Below are 24,323 nucleotides of genomic sequence, written 5' to 3' on the forward strand. Positions count from 1 at the left end.
GCACAGTTCACTTACGGGCAGTGATGAGATAATACAGATGGTGCTGAGGTTATTGGGCAGGAGTGTGAACAGTGTCCCCGTCACTTCTGCTCAGGGAAGCCGTTGGCTAGAGTCTGTCAGAGGTTTATAGCTTGTCATCTGCCCTTGGAATACACTTTCGGAACTTCTGAGAACAAAGGCAGGAAGAATCAGCTGTACTCATGGGCTTCTGTGTGATGTAAAAGCAGGGCCTTATCTGTAGAGGAGGTGCATTCACTGTGGCTAAACCACTGACAAGGTCTGAGATGACAAGCCACACATCGCCGTTCTGAGAGTGGCAGACTGACAGAGCTCCTAGCATGTGGAAGGAAAAATTGGGATACGAAGTGGTTGTCATTTGTTGCCACACTGTAAAATACCCCAAGGAATGCCTGAGCATAGTGGGGATGTGAGTTAGACAGAGCAGTGAGTACCTTCATGGCAGCTTTTGGTTGCTTTTCTCAAGTATAATTTCAACTGTTTGTTTATTGCCCCCTGTTTGATTGAGTGGTAAAATAGCACAATGACTCGTAAAATTGTGTATTGATAATTTTAAAATATATTATCGACCAATTTAAACCTTTGAAAAATATAAAATGTGTTTACCAACTATAGCAGAATCTATTAAATGCTAAATTTTATACCAGACATGAAATTTTTTTTTAAGCAGATGGAACCATTTTATCTGTTTTTGAGCCGTATGTCTTTACTAAATTGCCTTTCTCTAGTTCCCATACATTCATCTCATGTTTCCATCATTTCAAGTTTAAACAGGCAATTTCTCTCAAATGTTGCATTTTGCTTCATACTAAAAGGTTGTGTTGTGTAGGGGACGCAGCCTAGTCTAAATATTGGATAGTGGACAAGAACTATGTATATTTTACTAGGGCTGCCATAGCGAAGCACCACAAGTAGGGTGCCCTAGCCAGCAGAAACTTTTCTGTCACAGGGCTGCGGCTGAGGCTGGAGTTGAAGACTGAGACATTAGCATTGTGTCTGGCTTGGGGATGGCCACTGCTTGTAGTGGCCTCACGTGTCTTCCTCACGACACTTGCAGCCCTGGAGTCTCTCACAGGACGCCCACACCTGTTGGGTCAGACTGTCACTCATGTTTCTTCAGTACTCATCTCAAAATGGAGTCACATTCAGTAAATTCACTAGAAAACAATATAGTCTGGGGGTATCTAATTCACTTTGTAACAGACTAATAAATTATCAGAAAAGAGAATTTACAGAAACAGCACAATCAATTTGGGGTGTGTTTATGTTAGAACACATGTTTACTTTAGAACAGTTGAAGGCCTGGGGCGGGGGAAGAAGTTTGTAGGACCAGGATAACGAAGCAGCAATGCTTTTACAATACTAAGAAGCCCCTGACATTGGTTTTCTCTATGTCTTCTGGGGTTTGGGAGACCAGACTACCTGAATATGAAGTGCTTTGAGACATAGACAAACTGCCAGCAGTAGGCTTAAGGTTGCAGCCAACTGTTGTGCCACTCATGGACATTGCTGAGAGCTTGGGATTCATCTCCTTCAGAATTGCAGAGGGAGGAATGGTCCTCAGCAGTTGGCCAGACATGCTGTGTCTGACAAAAGCCCCAAAATCAAATTGTGGGAATTTAGTCTTAAAAAATGAAGACTTCTGTGGTAATGGAAACATGGGAAGAGATTCCTTGGCTCATACTTTTCCTGGAAGAATCCCAAGAAAATCTGCAGGAGCTTTTTCCTGCCACAGGGGCAGAGTTCCACGGGACTGTGAGCTGTAGGAGAATTCTTTACCTCACACACCTGTTGTTAGCTTTCTCCAACTTAGTTACCCTGACTACAGTTCATACTTATTTTGTAAATACTAAAACTTTTAATAGGAAGAATTCTTAAATCTCATATTTTTTACATACTTTTAAAATGATTCAAATAAAATAGGAAGGGTCTCAATTGATAAATATTTCACAGTTACTATGAGAAGACTCCATTTTTTATTTGTTTCTTTTTGTTTTCTTGTTATTTCCCAGATCTTAGAATATGCAGGCATGATCAGGCCACATTTTTCTCTTCTCTTTTCGCCTTTAAAGAGTTATTTTGTCTCATTTGCTAAAAGAAGCGTTAGCTTAAAACACCATCTGATGTGTGCTAGCATTATTCCAAGTTCACTGAGTTTATCTAATCATCTTTAGGTGACATTGAGGGAAAGCCAGAAAAGTCACCATATGAGGTAAATGTGTTTTATATGTATGTACTTTGCTAGAAACAAAACTTTCATTTACTGTCAAGGTGAGGTGGAATCAGGACTTGAGACAGGGTTTCTCACTAGGCCCTGGGGCTTACCAGACACTAAAATCAGGTCCTTATCATGTGTGGCAAGCACTTGTTAACTGAGCTATCTTCCTAGTCCTTGAGATTTTTAAGTGTATTGCTATGAGGTTGCAGCATACCAGTTCTGGCATCTTTCTCCTTTAGCAGCTACATAGTGTCTCCCTGACACCGCCATCTTTCCTCTCTCTCTGCTTGGATTTTCTGCTTTGTTGTATTCTGCCCTGCCATAGGCCAAAGCAGCTTCTTTATTACCCAATGGTAATAAAACGTATTCACAGTATACAGAGGGGAATCCCACATCACTGGCAGCAAGGGGCATCTCCTCATAGCTGTCTAAGCTAGTTTAGAGGTGCTCTTTTCTGCAGTAAGGGGATGAGTCATCCTCAGAATTACAGAATTATATGTTTAACCCCAAGAAACAGATTTATAAGTGATGGTTGCACTCAACTATGAAACTTCATTTCATGTCTTTTCAAAATGAAACAGGAAATAATCTTCAGGTGATCAGTTCTTTCATTTACAGCTCCCCATTTTAGAACCTGATTCTTTAGTTACTTAATGTCTAGGACTAGCCTTGAAACTCCTTTGAGGCCACTGTTCTAAGATGTACCAGGGAGGTCTTTGAGAGGGAAGTTTGGTGTGAGTTGCGCATCAAAGCTGAGGTTCCCTCTGAAGCAAAGGAGGGTTGTCATTTCATTCTGGCCCTCAGCTGCCTGTTGAGGTCTGCCACAGTGCTAAGGTTTCCCCCAGCCTCAGGCCATAAAACGTCTGCTGATAAAATTGTGGCATAACCTTATCGAGCCTCATGCCTACTTTCACCTGAAGCATAGGAGCCACCAGAAGAAATAGTAGGAAGAAAATGGGAGGACAGTCTTAAAGGAGGATGTGAATATTGGGTTTTAATCTAAAGAAAAAAAAGTCAAAATTTGCTTGGTAGAAAAATTTGGCCAAAAGCCAGTGATTTTTTTTTTTTACAGAAATGTATTTATAATAGTCACTGATAATTCTTCACAGAACTATTTGACATCTCAGGATACAGACATGCCTTCAAGAGGTATGATAGAAACTGACCCAAAACCAGAACGTAGCTGTGGTTAGTGTAAGATCACTTCTGTGTGGAGAGCCCCCGAAGGCCTGTATGAGGCAATGAGCTCCTGTTGGGTACTAGACAGATGCTGGGCACTGGAGCCTAAACAAAGCCACAGTCTCTCCTGGCAGGAAGAAGGTCTGTGTGTTTGCTCTAGGTGAAAACAAGAGCATGCATTTCTCCCTGGACATGCTGACATGGAAGGGCTTTTGACACTTCTGGGGGAATATAGCAGGCGGGTAGTTGGATACGTGATTCCAGGGCCTAGGAGAGACTTAGGAAGGGATTGACTATAGTTGAGGCGCTGTTGGTGTGATTGTAGAGAAAAGAGTTAGGACTAACTTTGAACAGCAAGATGAGGAGGAGATTAGAAGGGGCTGGCACCAGTTTGCCTCAGCGGTACTCCTTTGGTTAGGACTGTGGCCAGAGACTGATGTTTGCCCGCACCTGTTCATTATTACACTGTCGTGTTCTCCTGAAGACCTTTCCTCACGTGAACTTTTTCTCATTAGAAGTGTTAAGGTGTGAAAAGAACCTGTAATGGAGATTTTTGTTTGTCAAATCTGACTTAATGCTGTATTAGTGTTCTTCTTTTATCTGTGACATACTTGTTCCAAAAGAGTTGCTTTCTAAGCTAGACTGAGAGGATTTCTTCCCCCTTCAGCCCATCTCAGTGGAGTGTCTTCCTGCAGGAGCCATAGTTGGAATGAATTCACAGAGGGCTCTTGGAGCTGCTCTTTCTTCTGTTCTCTTTTGCTTTGGTGTGGCTCTTGAATAGCAGGCACTCATTAAATTGCCAGTCCTTTATCTTAAAGACTTGTATGTCTGTTCTCCCAGCTGGCTCTCTGTTCACTCTCTGGAACAGAAACTTAGTGTCACTAAATGCAGAGGCGTGCCCTGCCCTTTGCAGACCCTGCTGAGCTCCGTGCACAACAACAGGTCGTGGGGAGACGCATGCTGATACACAAAGCTCCTATCCTTCAGATGTCAGCTCAGGCTCCCACAACACAGTACTGTGAACCAGTTGGTGAAAACAGACATCAGTTTCTCATATTCCAGGAGGCTGAGAAGGTCAAGGTAAAGGCGTCAGTCGGTTTGATTACTAGTGAGGATTCCTTTCAGCTTGAAGACAACTGACCCCAGGTGCTCATATCGCCTCTTTGATGCTTGAAGGTAGAGAGGAAGAAAATACAACTTATATCTTTTCCTCCTAGAAGGGTACCAATCCGACCATAAAGTCCCCATTCTTGGGACTTTATCTAGACCTAACCCCCCCTGTAGGCCTCATCACAAATTGCTATTAGCATAAGGATTTGGCAGATATGTAAACAATGAGTCTGTTGCCGTCCATGTTCTCAGAAGGGGGCTAGACATATAGTCACGTGGCAAAGACAGTGAACATTCCAAGGTCATAGGAGAACCCACAGGCAGTCAGGTGCTTGGGTTTCTTCAGGATTGACATACTTTAGCCCTGAGTACTTTTGAAGAATTTCTGTCTTTTGCTAGCTAGCTGTTTTCATCAGTAAAGTCTTATGTGTCCAAATGTCCTTTCACTTGGCATGAAGGCACGTGAGAATTGGGGTGAAAGAGAAATGTGCTCCACAGACACTGTCCATAGCGTTAGCATTGCTTGGACCTTCATGCCTTTTTCCTTTGGAAATGTGTGCACCTCAGTTGAAAGTGTAAGACAACATGTTCTGTGCCTTTTGTTGCAAACTGTTCATTATGTACATTAAATACCTGCTTGTTTTAGTGTATAATTCAGCAATTCTGAGCTGTGTTCTTGCCTCCTATCTTTGTATCCATGTTGCTTGAATGTCCTACATACATGCCATCAGATACTGAGTTTTCTGTCATCACCCAAGATTCTCCGTTCCTAATAGTTTTGTCTGTATTTAACTTTAATCTACACGCACTGATAAATTTCTTGGGGGAAATTTTTTCATTATAGATAATGTTTAAAGGAATTTGGCATGGTGGTCCATGCCTGTTTTAAAACTCTAGAAAGATGAGGCAACAGGCTTAGAAGTTTGAATCTAGCTTGAGCTGCATAGACCCTGTCGGAAAAACAATAGCAAAATAGAATATTTAATGAGTGATTGGTTTATTCTAAAACACCCATACAAATTCCAAAAGCGTATTGCTTCTCTAGGGAAATGTTTCTTCCATTGTAATTAATCAATTACCAATATGTCTTCAATTGGCTGGGTGGTGGTACATGCCTTTAATCCCAACACTTGGGAGGAAAAGGAAGGTGGATCTCCGTGAGTTCAAGGCTAGCTTGGTTTACAGAGCTAGTTCTAGAACAGCCAAAACTGTACAGTAAAACTCTGTCTCAAAAAAAATGCCCATGTTCTTGACTTTAATTCATTTGCTTCATAAAAAAAAAATATTCACCAAGAGCCCACTGTGTACCCGGGCTCTTTGAGATGCCAAGGATATAGCTGCAGAGTCGGCTGCAGAGGTGCATGTCATCTAAATCTCAAGAGCAAAAAGATGCCAGGATGAAAAAGCTCTAATAAGGCTCTGAGTGCGAATTCTAGTCCTTGCAGTCAGATAGCCCTGGTTTGACCATTTCATCAGGTTGCACGATTTCTCCCAAGCTGTTTGTGTCTGTGAAATACAGATGATGATTGGCGTGCTTGTCACAGTGAGAAGTGGATGTTGAGCACAAAAATATGAAGTTTATAATACTGTCAGATGCAAGATCTCTAGAGACTATCACAAAGTCAGTGATAGTGTTCATCATGCTTTCTGGGACACACACATGCTAGCTGGGGACACACTAATGTCCAGCATGCCTTAGAGCTACTCTCAGGGGTGGGGGGCTCATGCTGCTCTCAGTGCAGAGCTGATACCTGCAGAATCTTCCCGAGTTTGCTAGCTCTGATGTGTACCTGCCTACATCCATGGGGAATCAAAGAAAACTCTTCAGTAGTACCCTAAGTGTACTGAGGTGTCAGGCTCCTCTGGGGTCCATTTCAGCATGAACCAGAAGTTCTGTCACTGTGATGACATGTTTGACATTATTCTTAGCATCGGGATTAAGCATTCAGTGAACATATTAATATCATCTGTGTGTCATTGCATTGATGATTGATAATAATCATCACTAATATAACTATCATGTAAAAAAATTCTAAACATGGAAATTAAAAACATTTTCAGGAAAAATACACTTGTATGAGAATATATTAATGAAACCCATTATTCTATAAGTCACCTAAAATTTTTAATTGAAAAGTTATTTTAGGAGCATCACGTAAACATGTGCTTACGTGACCAAATATATTTTCTTTTCAGTCAGACATAAACGTTTTCTCTAAATTAGAACTCTAATAATGAATTTCTGCTGCATCTTTATTTTCCAAAATAATGAATATCTTTTCTTAGCCCCTGTCTTTTAGCCAGAAGACAAAAGAAACAAAAGCAGTAAAGCAGGTTTTTCTGGTATTTGACGTGTCTGAATAGCATAATGTAGTCATTATGCTGCTAGTCTCACATTGCAGTCTAAGAGGTCTAAGATTCTTAACAGTGTGGCTGTGATGCTTAGTGTAGTTGTCAGCTTGATAAAGAGAGGGTTAAAGTCGCCTGGGAAATGAGCGTCTGAGCATGCTACTGAGGGGTATCTTAACTGAGGTAGGAAGATGCACTCTCTGTGGTTTGTGCCGCTCTTGGTTGTAATCCTGGACTGTGTAAATGGGGGAAGTGAGCTGACCACGCATGTGCGTGGATATTTCTCTCCTTTCTGTCCCTGACTGGGGAAACAATGGGCTGCTCCTCAAGCTCCAGCCACTGTGACTTCCTCTTTATGGGGACTGTTACCTTGGGACTTAGACACAAAACAGACCTCTTGATGTTGCTTCTGTAGGACGTGTTATCGCAGCAGCAGAAGAGACTTAAGGTATTGTCCTGTCGCCCTCAGTTTTAATCGGTTTATCTTTTCAGATGTGAATGTATTTTGTTTTTCTAAAATAAATCGAGACTGAAATTTATGCCTGCTTGTTAAAGGGCCCTGATCTTTGTTTGTAGGTATTGTTTGGCACAGCAGATGGACAGGTGATTGTCATGGACTGCCACGGCAGAATGCTGGCCCATGTCCTCTTGCACGAGTCTGATGGCATCCTCAGCATGTCGTGGAATTACCCCATCTTCCTGGTGGAGGACAGCAGTGAAAGTGACACAGACTCAGATGACTATTCTCCTCCCCAAGGTACCCAGCTCCTCTGCCTCATTGTTACTGCATTTGACAGAGAGTGACCACTTAGAGAAGAATGTCGACCACACCCTCTCTCTCCCCTTGATGTGAACCTTCCCTGCTGCCTTTTTTCTCAAGACCACTGGTTGATGGCTCTCCAGAGGCTTGGGTTCTCCTAGACGTATAAAGTGAGACGTATGTCTCCTGCTGTCCCTGTAGTTTTGTGGGAATAAAGAGCATTGTAGATGAAAATTTCTGTACTATTAATATAATTTTATAGGTGATATAGCCAAATCCCTAGCGATTTTAAAGCCAGTATCTTAGCTTCAGATGTATAAAAGAAAGATTCGTTCTGTTGTTGCAGAGACCAGCAACTGGAACTGGTACTCCATGTCCTTGTTTGTGCTCTGTCCCCTTTCTCAGTCGCAGAGACCTATTGTCCCACTGTAAGCTCTATTGGTTAGATGCTCAAGGTGGAGATAATTCCAGACTCGTGCCTCCTCTGCCTCTGGTAGTGTGATTTACTTTTCAGATGTGTTAGAGACCTAAGGGAAGAAGCCAAAGTTGAGGGAAGCCTTTCCTATCCTGTTGTCCTCTGCCTGAGTCAGCATTGGCTGTTCACCCAGTACCCATCTCTGCACTTTTTATTAAAAGAAAAATGTATTATTAAATGGTGGAAAGGAACAACTCCTTACTTAAAAGGGTGTCATACAACTACAGGCTCCTGTCCTCAATTGATTTTGTTGCCCTGGAGTTGAAGCTATGCATTGACTAGTTTCTCATCTTTCCTGCTGTCATGAGACGTGCCATTCTGGGAAGGGCTTGTCTCCTCCTCCAGTCACAGAGACAGAGGGGCTTCCTAGGAATTTTTTCCATGTTAAAAAGAAATGATCAGGAAGATTTCAGGATTACTGGGTCATAGGAGGGAGAGTGTTCAAGCACCCACAGATTTACTCAGGAGGTAATTATCGCTTTCCTGATGGGACACAGCCTTGATAAAAATGTTGCTCATATTTCTGTAGCCTAAGAGTAATAAAGTCAGTTTCTATGAAATGTAGGCAGCTTGTCTTTAGACAAATCCTGTCTAGTAAATGGGATCCTTATTTTACTAGAAGAAGAAATAGTGTGCACCGACCAACGTTAGAAATCAATCTAAAGTTGATCTGAGGCCGCAGGCTACCCCTGGTACTTCTCTAACCAGAGTTGCACTTCTCAGAAGCAGTGGGGTGCTTTTGGGGTAGCATACGCTTGCCGTTTAGGTGTGCAGTATTTGAGTGCAGAGGTAGAATGACACAGTGATGCAGAGGGAAGGGAAGAGATGTGGTTACCCGCAGATGGATATCCAGTAGGCCACCTTGCCTGGCTGCTGGAGATGAGTTCAGTATGACTGACTGTGGCACCTACAGAAACTTCTGAGGAGTTCTGGCCATCCAGCTCTTCAAAGGGGCCTTCTTGAATTTTTTTTTTTTTACCAGGTGATAGTGGCAGACACCTTTAATCCTGGCATTTAGGAGGCAGAGGCAGGCAGATCTCTGTGAGCTAGGACAGCCTCGTCTACAGAGTGAGTTCCAGGACAGCCAGGGCTATCCAGTAAAATCCTGTCTCAACCCCCCCCCAAAAAAACCCCAGGTTTTAAGAATTCATTTATTTTATATGTGTGGATGTTTGCCTGCATCTGTACCTTGCACCACATGTGTGCAGTGCCTAAAGAAGCCAGAAGACAGCAGTAGATCCCTGGTACTGAAGTTACAAGAATGGTTGTGAACCACCATGTAAGTGCTAGGAATCAAAATCAGGTCCCCTGGAAGAGCAGTGAGTGCTCTGAACCACTGAGCCATCTCTGCAGCCTGGCTTAGTTTCTTAAGTAACATGGGTGAACCAGTTAATGGCCTCTTACACAAGAGCACCCCTAGAACTTTCCAAGCAGAGTTTCCTTATGCTGGTCATGTACTCCACACATGGTAAAGTACTTAATGAGTCATATCTGGTTCTGCCCTCTCTGAAAACTTAAGGAACTAATACTGGCTGCCTTGCCTGCTTATTGCCTGTAACATTCAGTGAAGCCTTTTGTTCTGTGCATTGGACCACAGTTAAGAAAACATTTTTTTGTCCCCTTCCCACCATTCTTTATATATATACCTTTTAAATAATGTACACTTAATATCTGAAGAAACAAATAATGCTTTAACATACACGTTAATAAAGTCACACAGGCTATCACCCCAGTTCCTCTGGGCCTGCACATCCTACATCCTATCCTCATTCCAGCTGCCCATGATGGTATCCCACTGTCTGACTCCCGAGAGCTGCAGTGCTGTTTCACTCGGTAGCATCCCAAGCCAGGCTGGGATCTGTATTATTAGACAACTTTTAGGGCACTGTGGTGGTTTGAGTGAGAATGGATGGCCCCATAGACTCATATGTTTGAATACTTGGTCCCCAGTTGATGGAATTGTTTGGGAAGGATTAAGAGGTATGGCCTTGGAGGAGGTATGTCACTGAGTATGGAATCTGAGGCCCCCAAAAGCCATTCCGTTCCCAGTTAGCTCTCTTTGTCTCTTCCCTCATGAATAAGGATGCAAGCTCTCAGTCAGTTACTATTCCAGCACCATGCCTGCCTGCCTGCCTGTGACTTCTATCACCCTGCAGCCATGAGCCCCAAATTTAACGTTTTCTTTTACAAGTTGCCTTAGTCATGACAGCACAAAGTCACCAAATCAGGCACTGTGCAACAGTGTAGCTTTAGACATCTGAACCAGGTTTTGTGCCCATAGTCTCTGCCTTTCACTCAGCCTTGTGTTTCTACAGATGGTCCTGCAGCATACCCCATCCCTGTGCAGAACATCAAGCCTCTGCTCACCGTCAGCTTCACCTCGGGAGACATCAGCTTAATGAACAACTATGATGACTTATCCCCTACTGTCATCCGTTCAGGGCTGAAAGGTACAAAATACACCTTTCCCCACAGGTGGGACCTGTGAGCATCTGCCTTCTGGACTGGTGCCTATAGAGTTCTCTCCTGTACGATGACGTCTTTAGTGGAGTTTATTGACAAGGGCACTCCACTAAGCTCCCTGCTTATCTGAGCATCTGTAGCTGCTGCTTTCTTGAGTTGCACACTCGGGCTTCCTCTTCACCTTCTTTTCTCCTGTTGTTATGGTCACACCTGTCGCTTTACTCAGGTGGCAGCAGATTGTACACAGTTGTCCTTTACCCAGAAGCACGTAGAATTTTGGCAAGCTTACTAAAGAATTGATCATTATACAGTAGAGTTACCGTGAAAGATCTATGGAGGTTCTAGACTGTCATGTGTACATGAAGGGCAGTGATAAGTGCTGGTACCTTCCTGTGAAGAAATATTTTCTCAACAGAGTCACCGAGAATGTTCTGATTGTGAAATTCAAGATTACTTAAAAGCATAGTGACTTTGCTAGATTTTTGGGGGAAAAAAATCTTGCCTCTTTAGGGTTCACTGGACAAAGTAGAAAAGATTTTAAATTTTAATCCTGGGCTAGTTCTGGTCCTTGATACTAGAGGGACCTACTATCATCTGAATAGGGAGACAGACAAGCTAGGCCCTTCTCTGTAACTAGTTGCTGTCTAAGTTGGCTGTTGTCAGGAGTCATTGCCGTGGCAGCAGCTGCTTCTTATCTAGGTTCTCTGGGACCTGGGGTGTAAGAGTCATGTTGTGTGCACCCCACTTGGCAGCAGTGCATGCACTCCTCTGTGCTGCCCACACACTTACTCAGTCTGTTCAGATTGCAGAATATTTTTAAGCAAATTGTACTTGTTCTTAGGTATATCACTTTGTTGTTTCAGAACTGCACTTGTAAGGAATTACTTCCTCTATCAGCTCCTCCAGGACAGAAACTACCCTATACCATAGATAGTCCCTTCAGGAGTGACGTAGTCTCTTTCTGTTGCTGGCAAACTTCAATTCTTGTGTTGCTCTGTTAATTATTTTCTGAATGTTCTGTCTTCCATGGAGTTAAAAATAGGACTGGCCATTATAAATTCCTTCATGTGTCTCCTATTCTAACGTTCTATTTTTCTTCAAAAATTCTTTTTTTAAACCTTTTAACAACATTTGCCAATTTCTTGAGATCTACTCTAGCTGTAGAATCCTGAATTTTGTTTTCTATCAAATACCTGGTTACAGTTCAAAACATTGTAATTGCCATTCCATTACTATTTATTCTTAACAATTTTTTTTACCTCCTTGCTATGGCAGCTCTTATCTTTTTATTTATTTGTGTATTATCTACCTCTGTCTCTATCAGCTTCTTGAATGTCTATCAACACCTCTGTTTACCAAGTGTGCATTATGGTAATAGAAAAACAATGGGTGACCGAAATTAGTCTTTTTAAAATGTACTATGTTTTTAAGTTTATTGTTTTCTATAAATTTACCGCTTTAGTCATTACCTATGAGAAATTAAATCTAATTTGAAATGTTTGAGTTATTTATGGTGTTGTAACTGGGATGGCTGTGAACGTCTATGCTGTGCTGTCTCTCCAATTGCAGAGTTAGATTCCCTGAGCTCGTATCATCCACTAGTTACTGTATAAAAATTTTCCTGCCTTGGTGTTAGAATATTTGTTTCTGATCTGATACCCAAATGGCTTAGATTCTGCCTTACATGTGGTAACTATAAATAGTTCTTGTTTTTAAATTTTAATTTTTGGGGTAGTGTGAATGTAATTGTCCTCCATAAGCTCATAGAGAGTGGCTCTATTTAGAGGTATGGCTTTGTTTGTGTAGGTATGTCCTTGTTAAAGGAAGTGTACCACTGTAGAGGTGGGCTTTGAGGTCTCTCATATCTTAAGCCATGCCCAATGTCTCAGACCTCTTCCTGTTGCCTGTGGGTCAAGATGTAGGACTCTCAGCTACTTCTCAAGCACCATGCCTGCCTGCATGCCACCATGTCACATACACCGTGATGATAATGGACTAAAGCTCTGAAAATGTAATTCACCCCTTAAATGTTTTCCTTTATAAGAGTTGCCGTGGTCATGGTGTCTCTTCAGAGCAATAGAAACCTAACCCAATTATCTTACAGTGTGCATTGGTAAATAGTGGGAAGAAGCAAGCACTCTGAGATCAGAGATGCCTAGTCATGGCTTTATGACAACACCATGAGAAAAATTGGTGAACAGAGATACTGAGACTGCTGAGATTTGCAGTTCAAAACTAAAGATGATGTGACCCAGATTCTTGTGCCCTCAGGGTCTCATGCAGAGAACTTGTCCAGGGGGAAAAGGAGACTCGTGATGCTTTTCATCACCAGCACTGTTAGCTCATGTGACGTTCAGATCTTACAGTTTCATACTGTTGACTGAGTTTTCTGTCCTGCCTGGTTCCCACAATCATTAAGTCCAAAAGAAATCACACAGAGGTCTACATTAATCATAAACTGATTAGCCCATTAGCTCAGGCTTTTTATTAACTCTTATAACTTATATTAACCCATTATTCTTATCTGTGTTAGCCACGTGGCTCAGTACCTTATTTAGTGGGGCAGTCACATGTTGCTTCTTCTGTGGCTGGGGTCACACTGCCAACCAGGAGTTCCTTGCAGAATTCTCCTGTTCTCATTGACCCGCCTCTACTTCCTGACTGGTTGTCCCACCTATACCCTGCCTGGCTACTGGGCAGTAAGCGTTTATCTCCATGAATAGCCCCCTTCTGCAGCTCCTGCCCTGGTTTCGTGCTGTAGACTCTGGGGACTTCAGAAGTGGGTGCCCGTTTTCTCTGTGCTTAGGGAGTCCCACTTGGGACCAGCTTGTCTGAGTAATTTATCTCGGTCTTCTACTCTGCACACGAAGAGTAGGAGGATATGGGCTTTTGGTGTGATTTTTCTTTTCCTTGAACAGGTGTTGTGATACAGGCAGTGGCAGCACATCTCTAGGTGGTAAATCTCAGAGACCCTTCACATGGCATCCTATTTGTATCGGGGAGCAAAAGACAAAGGGTGCCATTGTAGTATCCTTTTGTGGGTAGTGTCCAGTTACTGTCCCCCTTCCCGTAACCCCCCCCCCCACACACACACTGTTCCACATGCATAGTTTTTTCATTTTGAAGATAGCCCCTTCCTCAACACCAAGTGCTCTTAATGACTGGGCCATCTCTCCAGGCCCAGAATTGCCCTTTATGAATTCACTGAGTTCTCTGAGAATCAAGCAGTTTTTGAGATGGTTGGTGTCACTCAGTGCAAGCTGTGACTCCTGTGCTTTGGCCCATATCGATGTCTTACCTCCATCCCCATGGAGCACGTGCTTTGCTCTTCAGTCCTTACTCTGTTAGCTGGAGGAGAGGCGCATGTGTGTATGCGTATATCCATGTCTAGAGGCCAGAGAATAACCTGGGGTGTCATCCTCTGAAATACTACCTGCTTTTTCTGAGACTGGCTGCTCACTGGCCGAGTGCTCCAGCTGCCCTAGAGAGTCACCTGTTTTCTACCACCTCTCTAGCAATGAGATACCAAGCATACACCACCACACTTAAGGTACCTGAATTGTATTTGTGTGTCACAGTTCATCACAGAAGAAAGTCAGGACAGGAACTCAAGCAGGCACTTGAAGCAGGAAACCTAGGGGAATGCTGTTCGCTGGCTTGCAGACAGACTTACACTCAACCAGCTTCCAAAAAAGCCCAGGACCACCTGCCCAGGAAATGGTACCTTCCACAGTAGGATGGACCCTCCCACTTAAGTAATAGATAAGGTAATACCTACAGACATTGCCATAAGCTAGTTCCTCAGGTGAGACTCCTGCTCGGATGACTGTCAGGTTGACAGTTAAAGCTAGCGAGGACAAGGTGAATAGTACAAATCTGCTGTCTGTCTTTGTGTAAGATGTTTAGGATGCCCAAATGCCCAGACCCCTGAAGTCATTGAGAAAAGTAGGTGAGGCATGGGGACACTTGTAGCTGCCAGGCCATGCATGCCAGGAGCTGCAGCAAAAGGAGAAGGGGGTCTCCTGCAAGTAGCACTTACTGGCTGCTTCTACTGGTGTTGTAAACAGTGTCCTCAAGATTTAGAAAAAAAATGAAGGATCTTGGGAAGAAGCATTGGAGATTATTTTTCAAAGCGATTCAAGCATAATTTATATATATTTAAAAATCTCAAGCTGGACATGGTATTGCACTCCTTTAATCCCAGCACTCGGGAAGCCGAGGCAGGTGTACCTCTGTGAGTTTGAGGACAGCTTGGCCTACAGAGAGAGTTTCAGGACAGCCTGAAACAGGGCTACACAGACAAATCATGTCTTGAAGAATAAAAAAGATTTTTGGGGTCTGGAGAGATGACTCAGTGGTTAAGAGCATATAGCAGCTGACAACTGTCTATAACTCCAAGATCTGACACCCTCACACAAACATACATTCAGGCAAAACACCAATGCACTTAAAATGAAAATAAATAATACATCTTGAATAAGAAATGTTATGTCGAGCCGGGCGGTGGTGGCGCACGCCTTTAATCCCAGCACTCTGTGAGTTCGAGGCCAGCCTGGTCTACGAGAGCTAGTTCCAGGACGGGAACCAAAAAGCTATGGAGAAACCCTGTCTCGAAAAATAAAAAAAAGAAAGAAAGAAATGTTATGTCCCAGTCACACCCAGGCTTCTGTATCTTTCTCTTCAGCTAGCAATCAAAAGAATACTTTTATTCTCATTTCCCCACCAGTTTATGACTGTTTCAAATTTTAGTCCCAGGAACTCTACCCCTGCAGAGATCTTAGTGCCTTGGTTACAGTAGAAAATTCCAGGGTTTTTTTTTCTTAGTTGTCAGGACTTCATGAGGTAACTGAGTACACTGTGGAGTGTTGTGGGAATCCTACATCAGTGGTGCACAATTGACCCTGCTAAATCTCAGAGAAGAACACTTTGTGTTGCATCCCTTGGTGTTGCAAGTCTGTCCTTGCCAGTACATGAAGTGACTGTTCATACAGAGTGTGTGCTTTTGAAGAGAAGACCTTACCTTTGCAGATGACAGCTCTCAGTCTGACTCCACACCTGTATGAAAGATATCCTTGGGTTGTGGTCATAGAGACAGCCTCATTCCCACCTCTAGCACACAGACCTCATAAGTTCTCAGCTTTTGCTTGCCTTGGTTCTGAGCAGTCTGAAGCCATGTGCATTTAGTGATGCAGAGGCAACAGCTTGTTTTCTCCTCTTTACGTCCACTCTATGTCCAAAAAGAAAAACAATAAAAGGAAGAGGGTTCATTTATTCATTCACCCACTGAGCAGGTTGAGTCAGATGAGGAGTCTTGGAAATACTGCCATCTTTATTTCTTCCCTATCCCAGCTATCATGGACTAGAATCTCGTTGCTACTTTACTACGATTTTCTCTGGTTTCTTTATGTGATGTATGCTGCTATCCAGAGAAGGTCTGTTGCGAGGAGGGGGCCACTAGTTTGTCCCAGCCATCCAGAACCAAAATAATCACACAGAAAGTATATTATTTAAAACACTGATTGGCCCATTAGCTTTAGTTTATTATTGGCTAACTCTTACCTCTTAATTTAACCCATATCTGTTAATCTGTGCATCACCAAGAAGTTGTGGCCTACCAGCAAAATTTCAGCGTGTCTGTCTCTGGTGGAGGCTACATGGCTTCTCTCTCACTCTGCCTTCTCTCTCCCAGCATTCAGCTTAGTTTTCCCCGCCTAGCTCTGTTCCCCTATAGCTCTGCTAGAGACCCAAAGCAGTTCCTTTATTTTTTAGTGGTAATCACAGCATACAGAGGGAAATCCCACATCACCTCCCCTTTTTTGTTTAAATAAAAAGGAAGGTTTTAACTTTACGTTGTAAAATTACATAAAACAGTTACCAAGCAAGAATTACAGTTATATCTATTTTATCTTTTATTATAACTAAGGAAACTATATTACTACTATCTATTCTTCAACTCCATCAAAGACTCAAGGAGGATATAATACTACCTAAGTAAACAGGAAGTTCATTGTAACCAACTGCCAAAACTCTAGAATTGACAAGAGACATCTCACGGCCTCGACAGTCACCCAAAGTTCTGTACCTTTGGGGCATCCATCTTCAGCCTACAGGTCCATAGTATCCAGGAGACTTTTCCATAAAGCAGGAAATTTCAAAGTCAGGGCTATATTGGCAGTTTGCTAGTCACTTTCTTTTGGATGCTGTAGAATGTCTAGCAGATTCTTTCATGAAGCAGGAACCCCGAAGGATCACCTCACCTTTAGGCAAGTTTAGCAATCTGTTTCTCTGCGGGTTCTTCATGTCCAGTTCATCAAGCAGTTCAGGCAAGAGCAGTTTCTTGCCTAAATAGGTAACAAATTCCATAAGGAACCTCTTTGACACCCATCATCTTCTTGAAGTAGCTTGTTGCTGCCAGAAACAAATGTCTCACTGTCATGAAAAGTCTTTAGCTCTTAAAACATTTTAAATGCCATATTCTGTAGTCTTTGAAAGTTTTGAAGAATGCTTGTCCATCTGAAATACGTATCTGTCCATCTAGAAAATCTAACTAGCATGACTACAAGCTTGACTATTATAGATGATTATCTATTTACCCATATTTCTTAATTATACATTATATTTTTAAATTAAGAGCAGAAATGTGTGTGTGTGTGTGTGTGTGTGTGTGTACACGTACGTACGTACCCATGCAAATCTCTATAGCATATCCTCCTTTAAATGTAAACAAACATTTATAAACAGTATTTGGGAATTTGGGCGTAGTTCTCTAGACTTTTTCCTGCTGACTGGGGGTGCTCTTAATCAGGTCTTTTCATGGTATATCCTGTGTGCTAGGTTCTTCTTAGTCAGCAGTTGGGTGGCTAAGGTCACTTTTGGGAATGTTTCAGAGCATCTTGGTCCATCAAACCACATTAGTCCGGAATGAATCCACAGGTTCTCATCCTCTGTAGAAACAAAAGAAGAACCTCTCTTCCAAAGCAATATATTGTTAGACCCTTATTTTGAATTCAAGACACCTTTAAATATACATGCTGGTTTAGCTTAGTAGCCCATACAATGAAATGTCTCTCTGTTGTTAGCTCCTTCACAGTCAAAAAATTCAAAGGAAACACAATAATATAAATAATCCAGACTCTCTGTGTATATTCCATCTTTACATGGCTTATTGTTTTTTTACTTCTTTTAATCTGACTGTCTGTACTCTGTCTCTTTCAAGGCTTTACCTTTTTTTAAAAAAAACCATTTACTTCTTTTTATAACTGTCTATATTCTTTTTCTTCTCTCTCCCAAGCCTACATACATTTATCCCAACACTGTGACCCATTTAGAGGTCCTTTATGTCTGAATCTGTCCTATTGTGTATCTGTAATTTTTTACTGTCCAGGAGCACTCCTTAAAATGCTAAGTGCTTCTTAAAACTTAAGCTGCACCACTGCCGGGGTAAATACAGTACTCCCTGCTTGCTTTACCCAGTTAGACATGGTGGAACTGTTTGCTGCCTCTGAGAGCCATGCTCACAGCCCCATTTTTAGGCACACAGCCAGTCTATGTTGCCATGAAGCAAGTTGTAGCGCTCTGGTCACAAGCCCCATTTAAATGCTCCATAGCCAGACCTCTGAAAAGAGGTAGAGGTATTTGTGCCGGTGAACTAGAAAGCCCCTGTTTTTGTTTTTTTGTTTCTTTCTTAAAGAGGCCACACAGTTTTTACACACAGTACCTTACTCACTGCAAGCCCATCTAGAAAAAAAAAAAATGTGGCTACCAAGAAAATGCTAAACTCTGTTTTTGTGTGAGTCTGGAATTCCTTTTCAAGCTTTCTCAGGTTTTAAGTGGATTTTATTTTGGCTTGGGCACCAATTTGTTACCAATTTGTTGCAAGGAGGGAACTGTTTGTTCATCCTGGCTGCCCAGAACTGAAATATCACACAGAAACTATACATATATTATTTAAAACACTGCTTGGCCCATTAGCTCTAACTTCTTATCGGCTAACTCTTTTTGTTTGTTTTGGTTTTTTTGTTTTATTGTCTTTTCGAGACAGGGTTTCTCTTTAGCTTTGGTGCCTGTCCTAGCTCTTGTAGACCAGGCTGGCCTCAAACTCAACGGAGATCCTCCTGCCTCTGCCTCCCTAGTGCTGGGATTAAAGGCATGCACCTCCACCACCCAGCTAACTCTTACCTCTTAATTTAACCCATCTTCATAAGTCTACATCACCACGAGGTCATGGCCTACCAGCAAAGTTTTAACGTGTCTCTGTCTCCGGCGGAGAATCCATGGCTTCTCTATGACTCTGCCTTCTCTCTCCTAGCATTTAGTTTAGTTTTCTCCTGCTAGCTCTGTTCCCCTATAGCTCTGCTATAGGCCCAAAACAGTTCCTTTATTTGTCAATGGTAATCACACAGTCTGGCGTCAGATGTGTAGAGCACCCTAGATGGATGTGCCTTTGGAGTTTCCCTCTTCTGTTGTACTGAGAATCTTGTTAACCAGTATATTTACTTGATTTTTAAAAATTCCTTTTTGTTTTCTGGTTTGAGTTTTTATGAAAAGTCCAGTTTATTGATGGTTGTATGATTTCAGGTGTTTACAGCCTTTTCTGTTCTGTTTGTAACTGTGTGCCTTAGCCTTGTTTCCTGTTTCTGCTCTGTACTATGCTGACTCAATGAGAAAGCTCTAGGAGCTGACTTTCCTCAAGGAATGCTCTCTTAGCTTTTCCAGGAAATTAAAGAACTTCACTGACTACAGAATACACTGACTTTACCATTAAAATCATTTTCATCAATCACATGGGGTTTGATCACATGTCACCTGTTATAGGTTGGACACTGAATTCTAGCCCTGGGTTCTGAACTATGTGGTTGTCATGGTGGATCGCTTTCAGTGGTTTAGTTCAGCCTCTGTACAAAATGGATCTAGATTTTAGAGTGATATCTAGATGGTGGTTTTAAGGAACTGAGAGAAGGGAAAGAGCTGAGAATCTTATTACTATTAATAGGTGTTAATTAATTAGTTTATTTGTTTACTTATTTCTTTTTTCAGCAAGATATAAGTAATTGCTCTTGTTAGAATAAGCTACAGTGTTTACTAGCCATTTGTAGGTGGGCATCTCTTCTCCAGTATGAAGATTTTCTCTACTAATGCTGTCTGGCACTTAGCAGGAATGCCTTTGTTCTCTTCTCTGCTCTCATGTATCCTAAGTGTCTAATAAAAACCAGAGCTCTCCTACATCATGTGATTACTATGCCTGAGCGTCACAGGCCCAGTGGTGCCCTGACATTAATTAGTAAATTTTGGGTTTGCCTTGATTCATTTGTAACTAGATAATTTATAAATAAACTCTTTAGTCGACAGTGCCCATGAAGGATGCCATAGTAGCAAAGCCCTGATAGAACATGCCTTAGCTTTGGGTCTTTCCTTATAGAAGTTCACAATTTTATTATAGTAATGACGATACTGGAGGTAGATAGTTCACATGCCAGTATTTGTTTATTTTTATCTTACATATTTTGTGTATATATGTCTACATACTTGAATAATTAGATCTTGCTATGTAGCCCGGGCCAGCCTTACACCTGTGACTCTCTTGCCTTAGCCTACCAAGTAGATCTGATTCACCCTGAATTAGTTACATTCCAGAGGCACAGCAATCCCTAGCCAGGTAATAAATACCTGCTTTTAGTAGAGAATTATTATCTCATAAGAGGTGTTCCTTCATGAAAGAAAGAGGAAGAGCCACTGTTGTCTTTGTCTGGGATCTCTATGTTTAAAGCTGCTGAAGAAACAGTCATCTGTCTGTGTCCTCATGCTAACCAACCCTTTTGTATGTTTTCAGAGGTGGTAGCCCAGTGGTGTACACAAGGAGACTTACTGGCAGTTGCTGGGATGGAGCAGCAGCCCCAGCTCAGCGAACTGCCCAATGGTCCTCTTCTGAAGAGTGCCATGGTCAAGTTCTACAATGTTAGAGGGGAGCACATCTTCACACTGGACACACTTGTGCAGGTGAGGACACTTGAAAATACCTGTTGCTACGGTCCATCTTTGGTGAATAATCAGGTGTTAGTTATTGTTGTTACCTTTGGCAAACTTTATTTTAATCTTTTTTCCTCAATTGATTCATGATATAGGAACCAGGGAAATAGGGAAGAAAACATCTTTTACCATTTAACCAAAATGCTTGATTTCATTTTGAAATCAAATGAGAGAGAAATAGAGGGATGTGTTTCTGTTCTGGCCACTTAGCAGGAAACCCTGAGATGACTGAATTCTAGGTCTGCACACAAGAGAAACATAGAGACTTAGCGTATACCTCCTGTAAACACGAGAGGCAACCATAGAATTGACAGACTGTAAGGTGGATCGCAGAGGCTGTGTTAGCCTGCAGGCTTATAGATGTTGCTAAAAGAGTGAGGGAAAGGCTCATCAGAAAGAGAACAGTGTTAGACAAAGCCATGGCTTGTTCTGCAGCCTTTTCCACCAAGGGACTCTGGCAGTTCATCTTCTCATCCCCAGGCTGTAGCAGCACAGTTTCCCCTGTTTCTGTGAGTTGTGCTCCTTATGCCTCATGCAAATAGAATCACAGGGAATGGGTCTTCTTTTTCTCCTCCAGCATAATGCCCTCAGGGTTCATCTGTGTTACAGTGTACAGGGTGAATCTGCCTACATTTTTATGGCTAAGTAGATTTTATTATTTGAATATAATACACTTTGTTTGCCCATTCCTACATCTGTGGACATTTGAGTTTCTTCTGTCTTTGGCAGTTGTTTTGTTTTGTTTGATACAGAGTTTCTCTTTGTAGCCTTGGTTGACCTAAAACTCAATATGTAGACCAGGCTGTTCTTGAACTCAGAACTTCTGCCTCTGCCTTCCAAGTGCTGGTATGAAGTCACATACCAGCTCACTTGCTGACTATTGAGTGTCCTGCTGTAAACATGGCTGTACAGACACCTCTCTGAGACCTTTCTGTAAGTTCTTTGGATATGTACCCAGAAGTTCACTTTTAACTGTGTGATGACCGACTGTTTTCCACTGAGCTGCGTGTTTATACCTCCCCACCTGCCTTTCTAAGAGTCACACTTTCTCCATATCCTCACTAGTGTTTGTTATTATCTGGAAGTTGTGTTCTTATGTCACACTGGGTATACATTATGTTTGTTTGTGTGCTGCTGGGCACTGCACTGAGTATCTCTCTGGGATTCGTGCATCTTTAAATAGATAGCTTTTCAAGTCTTTTGCTCATTTTTTAATCAAGCTTTCTTTTTTGTTTATTTATAAGATTTAAATGTCTGTTGCTATTACATCTTTGTGAGCAGAGTAGAATGTTTGTTCACTTATTGATCCATGGATATAGCTGATATTTTGAGAGGTTACTATGTGGCTGTCATAAGCTTTTAAGTACCACTGTGTAAGAGCTAAACAAGAAGACAAAATCCAAAACCTGGGAAACAGTTAAAGAAGATACATAATGATCACAGATATATGCTCCAGATTTTGAATTAGAATTGTCTTCCAGATGCTGTGGTAACAATGGTAAAAGGAATACTTAGTGGGACTTGCTTTTCGTGGGGATTTTTCCAGCTCCGTACTTCCATGAGGACAGATATCATTTTGAGGATCCATAGTAATTACAAACCTCCTATCAGCCATCCCTTACATCAGAACAACCCTAGTAGAATGAATCTGAGGTGGGTTTTCAGTAGATATAGCCACTGTAACACGGTTCTTTGCATTCCACTTTATCCTGCCTTTCATCACGGCCCTCGTATTCGTCCACCTATTATTCCTCCATGAAACAGGTTCCCCTCTCTTACCTCATTCAGTAAAGCTTGTGAAATCTATGACACCCCTACAGTTGTCATGGCTGTTTGTAAAGATGTAGAGCGTTCATCCTGACAAGGAACCCCTGATGGGCAGGCTCTTCTGAAGGTCGAGGTCTACCCATCAGTGCTTCACCCAGAAGCCAAGTCAAACTGTCAGCTCTAAGTCCAGACAGATATGTGGGTGGAGATAATTAGGAAGTGGAACTAAGAGATTCAAGTAGAGATTCCTCATCCTGAAGTGAAATTGGATTAAGTGCCAAAGGAGTAAATAGTGAGAGAGGGTAAATACAGAAAGAACTCCCTATGCCTAGAGAGTAGAATATGGACTTCAGTTAGCAAGCAGCAGGTGCAAAGGAGATAAAATGTCATTAAGAACCATTTCAGGGATATATGTTAGCCTACAGGACAGCAGTTGAATGTATACATGGCAAAACTGGGTTTGGAGGTTGTAAGGTTGAGTGTTATCATTATGAGGGAAGTTATACTGTAAATATTTTTTCAGTCAGTCACTGTTTATGGAACCATCTCTTTCTGTGTTAAGTGTTCTAGATGCTGGAGATGTCGCTGCAACAGCAAAGATAAAGACTGAGCAGCCATATTTTTTTTTTCTGAAGTACAGTAAAATATTTGAACTTTAACTGTTTAAAGTGACAAAGCATGCAAAGAAGATAAGGAATGGGAGGTAACATGAAACAGACATGTTTGGTCATAAGCAACTAATAAGACCTTGCGGCAGAAAAAGAAGAAATATGCAAGACCCCAGTCAAGGTGGACACTGAGCTTGGGGCAACATGGTTAGCCTGGAAGACATGCACAGGGAAGAGAGTTTAGCAGGAGCCATGAGACAGCTTCCGACTGGTTCCCTGACAGATTTGGGGGGGGGGGGGTAGATAAAAGCACAGATGGAAGTAGAATACAGGAGCCCTTGGGAGCAAAATAAACTGAGAGGAAATCCACATGGAAGCCGGGAGCTTTTAAAGCAGAGCCAGTGGTGCTGTTTCCTTCCCCTTCCTAGAGTCAGAAACACTGATACCTGGTATAAGGAGTTTAGGAGGGTCAGTGTAGTATCTGGTGAGGGCCTTGATGTCATCAAAATATGGCAGAGGGCACCACACAAGACAGAACGAGCACAGCAGCTGGAGTCCCTTCCCCTCTTAGTAAGCCAGTGCCTTCCTGCAGCCTCACTTCATGACCAGTTCTAACCCCAGGTCCCTCAAAGGTCTTACGTCCAAATAACAGCCATGCCATTTAACTATGAGGGTTAATTCAGCATCTGGGGACACATTCAAATGTGTGCATAGCAGGCAGGCAGGAGAAGATGGGAAGTTTTTCAGTATTTCTAAATTCATAAGACTTCTGTACTTAATTGAATATTTGCAAATTCAGCTTGAGACATATCCCATGATTCTGTCTTTGAATACATGTCTGCCCAGCCTTCTGTTCCCTGGATAGAGAATGTCTTGCTCAGCTTTCTCAGTTCAAAGAAATCTATTCCTAACACCTACTAGATAACATGCTCTTTTAAATCTGCCCAAAGCTTTATGACCTTCTTTTCCTTAAACTCTTATAGTGTGGAATGTGTTTGGCATGTATTTATTACTTTACTGTCTTACTTTCTTCAAGCCAAGGGCCACATTTTCCTTGATTTTCTGACTTTTCCTTTGATGCCCAGCTTGAAGCAACACCATCTTCCCTTACTGTGCAGAAGTTCTGCTTTTTCCTGTTGATCTGCTCATCCTCCTTGGTGGTGCATTCTTGCTTGTATCCCACCCAGCCTGTGGATTCTTTCCTGCCATGCAAAACTAGCTCATTGTCAGTGCTGTCTGTGAAGCCTGTCTCTCCTGTCCTGTCATCTCTTCTGTAAACATGTTTTGTTGTTGTTGTTTCTTCAGTAAAATAGCCTTGACCTAAATGGACTAGGGAGAGAATGGGGTTTC

At 42.1% G+C, this 24,323-nt stretch overlaps 1 protein-coding gene across 1 annotated transcript in view; it reads left to right on the forward strand.

Annotated features, from left to right (window-relative positions):
- The window catches only part of Tulp4 (TUB like protein 4), a 164,358-nt gene that overhangs the window by 107,005 nt on the left and 33,030 nt on the right, over positions 1-24,323 (forward strand). Inside the window, exons 5-7 of the mRNA XM_075950539.1 lie at positions 7,451-7,631; positions 10,425-10,559; positions 20,402-20,568. Of these exons, the coding sequence (XP_075806654.1) occupies positions 7,451-7,631; positions 10,425-10,559; positions 20,402-20,568 (483 nt within the window). The remainder of the gene's footprint in view (positions 1-7,450; positions 7,632-10,424; positions 10,560-20,401; positions 20,569-24,323) is intronic.

Source organism: Microtus pennsylvanicus, chromosome 1, assembly GCF_037038515.1.
Source record: "Microtus pennsylvanicus isolate mMicPen1 chromosome 1, mMicPen1.hap1, whole genome shotgun sequence".
Taxonomy (NCBI): Eukaryota; Metazoa; Chordata; class Mammalia; order Rodentia; family Cricetidae; genus Microtus; species Microtus pennsylvanicus.